Raw genomic sequence first — 5,841 nt, forward strand, 5'->3', positions numbered from 1 at the left:
TTNCGTTTTCTTTGTTTTTCTTTCTCCCCCCCCCCTTCTCTCCCGCTGCCTTCCTCTGCTTTGTCCCCTTCAGCCTGACCCGATGCAAGCGTCGTCAGACTCCGCGGGGCCGCAGATGCCGAGCAGCTCCTCCTTTAGCGGGTGTGCGTCGGTGGCTGGAGAAGCGGCGGCGCTGGAGCAGCTGCGCCACGCGCACTCCGCGATGCAGCAGTACGTGGCAGCCGAGATGGACGCCTACGCCGAGGACTGGAAGCTGCTGGGAAAGTGCAACGCGGCGCTGGGGGAGCGTTGCCAGGAGGTTTGGGCCTCGACGAAGGATGCCGTGCGAGAGCTGGAAACGACGGCGGAGGCGATCGAGCGGCTACTTCCTCCGCTTTCCGAGATCGACACTATTGAGGCGCAGCTAGCCACTCTAACGGAAGCGGTGAGCAGAATCGACGAATACAGCAAAAATCTAGCAGATCATTTTGGCTGCACATGAGTAACGCCGTACCGTGCGGGGGCTTGAATTTTTATCCTGGACGAGTGGTATATATATAAATATATATTGCCGGGTCTTTGCTTTTCTTTTTTACTAAGATTTTGATTGGACGCCTTTCTTTTCGGTTCCTTTTCCTTTTCCTTTTCCTTCTCCTCCGCTTCCCTTCGCTGCCTCGTTTTGGCTTCTTCCGTGCGGTGTGGGCGGCGTGTAGGCCGAGGTCGGCGAGAGCGCGGTGATGCTGCGTAGTGGTGGCGTCGCCGGGGGGCCGTTGGCCGTCGATCCACGTAGTGGTGGTTGTGCGTCGTCCTCCTCTCGGGCCGCCGTCGCCGCGGATCCGCGCGGCGGCGGGCGTGTCAAGAGTTCGGCGTCGTGTATTGAGGAGGGCGTGCGGAGGCGGTTCGAGCCGTGGGAGTTGGGCCTCATCAAGTGCGAGGCGCTGCAGGAGTACAACTTGCTGAAGAACGCCTCGGAGCGGCGCGAGGTGGAGCGGGAGGAGTCCATCGCGCGGGAGGAACTGACTGCGGACGCCGCTTCGTTCTTGGCCGCGCTGCGTGAATGGCAGGCGGAGGCGCGGGGGGAGATCGCGGCCAACCGCCCTTTGTCGCTGCTGCTGGAGCGGCTGCAGCGGCGGGCGACGGCGCAGCAGCGCCGGCACGAAGCGCACGAGGCGGCCCTCCGCGAGGAGGGTCGCGTGGAGTGGCGGCGGGAGGTGGAGGAGAAGGCGCGGCTTCAGGCGTACGAGGCGGCCCTGATGCAGTGGCGCCGCGAGGGTGAGGAGACGCTGCGCGCAGCCGTGGCCTTTTTGCTGGGGATGCAGACGCGAGAGCGGCGGGCGGAGGAGGCAGCGCAGGACGCGGCGTGGACGGCGCTCTGCACACAGGAGTCCGCCGACCGCGCCGAGGCCGAGCGGCTCGCCTACGAAAACTTCATGAACACGCCGGAGCAGGTGGCACTGCGGAAGGAGCGGGAGCGGCTGGAGGCTGCTGCGAATCGCGCCGCGGCGCGGAAGTTGAAGCAGTTCCTAAAGGAGCAGGAGCACTTGGTGAAGTCCTGCACGCACGCGCGGGGTCATGCCTCGTTTTTTGAGGGTCCACTTGCAAAGAAGTTGTGCGTCTCCTGCGGGGTGAAGTTTGACGAGACGCTTGGGTATTACGTGCGCATGCGGGGGCGGACGATTGCCCCGCCGCCGACTTGGACGCCGCCGCAGCCTCCACCGGCGCGCGGCAGCGCCACGAGGCTGGCGCCACTTCCACAGCTGGCCAAGTCCGAAGGACGGCGAAGCCTTTGGGGGTGGACGCTGAATGAGCCTACGCGCCCCACGAAGCTGGGCGGCGGCAAGAAGGCGTAGAGCGTGTGCGGCTCGTCGCAGCTACTCCCAGCCCCCAAGGCTTCGCTGCCTTCCCTTCCATGCGCTTTTTCCTTCTGTGTGTGTGCGTGTGTGTGTCTTCTTGAGGACCGTGTGTGCGGCGAAGGAGCGCGAGAAGAGGGCGGAGGCGGGGAAAGGAGGCATGTACAAACACGGCCGGGTAGAGAAAGGCGCGTGCGTGTGTCGAGTGCCGTGCGGAGTGCGCCTGCGCGGGCGAAGGCACACGGCAACGAGGAGGAGGAGGAGGAGGTGTTGTCTTTGCGGTTCCCACAGTCCCTCTCATTCTTCTTTTTTCTTTTCTAAATGCACGTGTGTGTGTGTGGGTGTGCTTCTGCTGCCCCTGCGCCTCTCCGCCAAACAAAAGGAAAAACGAAAAAGAAAAGGAAGGGCGACGGGAAGAAGAGCACACAGCAGGCACGGCAACGAGGGGAATGAACGGCAAGGCCGCAGGCCACGGCATCAGTAGCATCCAGAAGGATCAGGCGTACCTGCACTCGCACAACGTCCGCGGCATTCTTGAGCGGCTCGTCGCCGACGTCCTCCGAGAGAAGCCGGAGGACGCCTGCGCGTACATGGCGGCGTGGGCGGCCAAGCAGCGGGAGGCGCACCGGACTGGGGGCAGCAGCGGCCCCTCCTCGGAAGCTCCGCCCCCCACGGGGTAGCGCGAGCTCAGCGGCAAGATACGGCGGGTTTTGCCGACAGCAGGACAACAGAGATGACATGCGAAGGGGGAGGGGGAAGAAAAAAGGACGGAGGGCCCGCGCGTTGGCCTTCTTTCGCAGCGGAGGTTGTGTTGAGCCACGAAGGAAGGTGCCATCGGTGGCCGTGATGGCGGGCGGAATTGCCCCCGAACAAAAGGCCTCTTCTTCCCCCCTTTTTTTTGTATGTGTCTGTGTCTGTATGGTTGCATGTTTTTTTTTTTTTGGTCGCCGGTTTCCAACGATGACAGCAATAATAACGCGCAGCGTCAACTTGACGGTGGAAGCTTTAGAGCCGACGATGCACGCGGGACACCGTGCCCCTCTCCCCCGCCCACTACCTGCACACCCGCGTCTGCCTATGCGTTACAACTAGGCAGATAGCCGTGTGTGTGTGTGTCTGAGCGGCTGTGAGCCCTGTGCACGCCTTCCAGGACTCCTCCGCGCGGTCGCCGCGCGCGATGCGCAACGCCTGACGTCTTTGGCAGGTGCCCGCAGTGCTTTGCAGGTTCGGGGTTAGCCGTAGTCCAACGCGGGTGCGAGGGGAGGAGCGGGCGGAACCACACAAAACACACACACGCACAAAAAGAAAAAAAAACAGATTGCACAGACAACTTTGCCTGAGAGCGTGCGTGTTCGTGTCTTTCGCTTTGGCGTCGGCCCCTTCCCCTTCCCCTTCCCCTTCCGCGACTCGAGTGAACGGAGAGAGAGAGAGAGGCGATCGATGCGGAGGGTGCGGGAGGGAGGGGAGACTCCTTCGCCCGCGCTTCTTTTTTCTTTTTTTTCGCTCTTTTTCTTTCCCCGGTTGGGTGGGCTTGACTCCCTCCTCCGCTGCACGTTGCTTCTCCGCTTGACGCACGCTGGAAGTGCACGCGGACCTGCAACTGCCATGTAGTTCCGCAACACCCGCAGCGTTTTTTCTCCCCACCTCCCATACCCGCACGCGCGGGCGCCTGGCACCCATTTCCTCCTGCATACCCACACACGCGTCTGTGGCGGCTCCTCCTCTTTTGCTTCCTCTCGGTGTTTGGTGCGTGCGCATGTGTGCGGAAGCGAGTGAGAAGAAAGCGACACGCGCGCAGAAATATTCTCATGGAGTCTCGGTCACGGCCCTGCGGCCGTGACGCGGGCGGAAGGCAGACGAGGGCCCGCAGTGGCAGCAGCTGCAGCTGCAGCAGCGGAGGCGCGGCCGAATGCGGCGGCGGAGGCGATAACGACGCAGACGCCGCTGTTGCCGCAGCCTCGTCGCCCGCGCGAAAACCGGCCTCGCTGCCTTCCTTCCGGCAGCAACACGCGGAGGAAGCCACGGCCGCAGGGACGCGGAGTCCGTGCTGCGGCGACCACGACACGGACGCGGCGGCGGCCCGCCCTGCTACCAGCGGCAGCGGCAGCGGCAGCGGCGACGAGGCGGAGGCGACGACGGTCACTGTGATGGTGCCAACGATGTTCACCACCGCAGGCGGACGTCGCATTTGTGTGCGGGAGAAGCGGCGCCTTGCCCGCGGCTCCCCGTACTGGCGCCTGCTTTTCGAGTGCCCCGTGCAGGGGACGGCCGCGCCGCCCTCCCACGCCGACACGGAGACCGGGCTGAAGCGGCGGAAGGTGAAGGACGACGCCGACGAGGCGGACCTGTCGCAGTGCGGCCTGCCGCCGGCGTGGCAGCGGCGCCCACGCGAGGCAAACGCGCTGTTTGCGCCTTCGCTTGCCGTGTTCCCTCAGCGGCCCCGGGCGCGCTCGTGCCCGCCGCCAGTATCGAGCGACTGCGGGGCATCTGCGGAGAGCGGCGGTGTCACGTTCACCTTCCCTTGCTCCTCCTTCACCAGAGCCGACGGCAGCATGATTTATTTCGCTGGGGCGCGCCGCGGCGCATAGCAGACACGCCGCCCCACAGCCTCGGCGACGGCAGACAGAGAGGTGTAAAATACGCGTCAGAGTATAGTACACCTTGCGGCCGCGGTCTGTGCGTGGCCGCGGCACACACACATCTGCAGTGCATTTCCATCTCCCCCCTGGTTTTCCTGGGAGCGTTTCTTTTCTGGCTTATTTTTACTGTCATCCGCCTCCGTGCGCGTGAGAGAGAGAAAAAAAAGAAAGAGTCTGCGCAGCCTCTTTGTGGGCTTGCTCCCAGCACCACAAGTCTGCGCGCCTGCCGCCTCCAGTTGTTTCTGTGGCCTTCCGCCGCCCCCACCCCGCTGCAACCCTCCCGTTTTGCCGTCTCACCGTCGGGGGCTAACACGCAGAGCAACACCCGGAGGAAAAAAAAAAGCAAAACAAAAAAAAGAGAACCCGGCAGCGGCGCCTTTTCTACCACTCCCTTGCACCGAAGTAGAGGCAGAGCGGCAGCACCTCCCTCACACACGCGCACAAAGGCGACGGGCCGGCCCGACCCAAGGCATGGACTACAATCTCGAATACAGCGAGGAGCAGCGGGAGTACCTCGAGCGTGTCGGGATGTGGGAGCACCTCGAGACCTTCGTTGCCGAAGTCGTCCGGCAAAAGCCTCACGACGTCTACGAATTCCTGCACAGCTGGGCCAGTGCCCGCTGCCCGCAGGCGGCAACGGCGACGCAGACGCAGGCTGCCATCAAGATCCAGTGCGCCCTGCGCCGGCACCTGGCACGGGAGCGGATGCGCAGCCGCCAACGCGAAGTAAGCGGGCATGTAGAGCACAACCAGGCGCAAGTAGCGACGACGCTGGAAGCCGAGGCTTAGTCGCCCGCCTCTGCAAGAGGCGCCATTTGCCCCGCCCCCTGCGTGCCTGAATATCCGACACGACGTGGTGCACTGCTTGCCGTCACTCAACACGCGGACAACACAATCAACGTCCATTTTACTGCAAAACGTCAGCCATGTACTTTTACTTTTTATTTTCATATTGCTACTTTCTTTTTCTCGACGAAAGTCGCAAGTGATGCACAGACACAAGAGAAAAAGCAACAACAGTAGTAGACCAACACCTGCTACACGCTCGCATTGGGCGTGGTTGCAACAGCACAGCACATGCAACTACGCTTTTTGGGACTCCTCGCCAAAACAAACATAAATTCTGCTGCCAATCACAAATTCTTCTCACAATAACGAACTGTGCTTGAGGCTCAACGGCCTAGCGTGGACAAACCGGCGTCTACCTTGCTCTTCATATTTTGTATCTGCTGTTCAAATTTCAAACGCCAAGAAACAAAAAGGTGGAACGATGGCCGCTGCGGGATCCTGAGGTGCGTGAGACCTCCCTCTGCCGTGCGAGCGCAGAAGAAGAAGCCGGCTGTGGCTGACTGGTGCCGCGTCGGTGCCGACAC

The 5,841-nt window shown here is 62.6% G+C and overlaps 5 protein-coding genes across 5 annotated transcripts, besides 9 other annotated features; 4 read left to right on the top strand and 1 right to left on the bottom strand.

Annotated features, from left to right (window-relative positions):
* Positions 1–82: 82 nt before the first annotated feature.
* Tco025E_08810 (uncharacterized protein) lies at positions 83–481 on the top strand (the record flags this gene model as incomplete). The annotated part of the gene is made up of 1 exon (XM_029375649.1): positions 83–481. The coding sequence occupies one exon, from the start codon at positions 83–85 to the stop codon at positions 479–481; it is 399 nt and encodes a 132-aa protein (XP_029224231.1).
* A 48-nt stretch (positions 482–529) lies between these two features.
* Positions 530–548: a microsatellite.
* A 47-nt stretch (positions 549–595) lies between these two features.
* Positions 596–635: a microsatellite.
* Positions 636–653: a microsatellite.
* Positions 654–716: 63 nt separating this feature from the next.
* Tco025E_08811 (uncharacterized protein) lies at positions 717–1,829 on the top strand (the record flags this gene model as incomplete). Its single annotated transcript, XM_029375650.1, has 1 exon — positions 717–1,829. The coding sequence occupies one exon, from the start codon at positions 717–719 to the stop codon at positions 1,827–1,829; it is 1,113 nt and encodes a 370-aa protein (XP_029224232.1).
* Positions 1,830–1,904: 75 nt separating this feature from the next.
* Positions 1,905–1,925: a microsatellite.
* Positions 1,926–2,017: 92 nt separating this feature from the next.
* Positions 2,018–2,063: a microsatellite.
* A 15-nt stretch (positions 2,064–2,078) lies between these two features.
* Positions 2,079–2,097: a microsatellite.
* Positions 2,098–2,156: 59 nt separating this feature from the next.
* Positions 2,157–2,175: a microsatellite.
* A 150-nt stretch (positions 2,176–2,325) lies between these two features.
* On the bottom strand, positions 2,326–2,664 carry Tco025E_08812 (uncharacterized protein; the record flags this gene model as incomplete). Its single annotated transcript, XM_029375651.1, has 1 exon — positions 2,326–2,664. The coding sequence occupies one exon, from the start codon at positions 2,662–2,664 to the stop codon at positions 2,326–2,328; it is 339 nt and encodes a 112-aa protein (XP_029224233.1).
* A 541-nt stretch (positions 2,665–3,205) lies between these two features.
* Positions 3,206–3,231: a microsatellite.
* Positions 3,232–3,637: 406 nt separating this feature from the next.
* Positions 3,638–4,417, top strand: Tco025E_08813 (uncharacterized protein; the record flags this gene model as incomplete). Its single annotated transcript, XM_029375652.1, has 1 exon — positions 3,638–4,417. One exon carries the CDS (start codon positions 3,638–3,640, stop codon positions 4,415–4,417), a length of 780 nt encoding a protein of 259 aa, XP_029224234.1.
* A 383-nt stretch (positions 4,418–4,800) lies between these two features.
* Positions 4,801–4,825: a microsatellite.
* A 114-nt stretch (positions 4,826–4,939) lies between these two features.
* On the top strand, positions 4,940–5,257 carry Tco025E_08814 (uncharacterized protein; the record flags this gene model as incomplete). Its single annotated transcript, XM_029375653.1, has 1 exon — positions 4,940–5,257. One exon carries the CDS (start codon positions 4,940–4,942, stop codon positions 5,255–5,257), a length of 318 nt encoding a protein of 105 aa, XP_029224235.1.
* Between the last annotated feature and the right edge of the window lie 584 nt (positions 5,258–5,841).

This window comes from Trypanosoma conorhini (genome assembly GCF_003719485.1).
Source record: "Trypanosoma conorhini strain 025E chromosome Unknown Tco_14.4_contig_00883, whole genome shotgun sequence".
NCBI lineage: Eukaryota > Euglenozoa > Kinetoplastea > Trypanosomatida > Trypanosomatidae > Trypanosoma > Trypanosoma conorhini.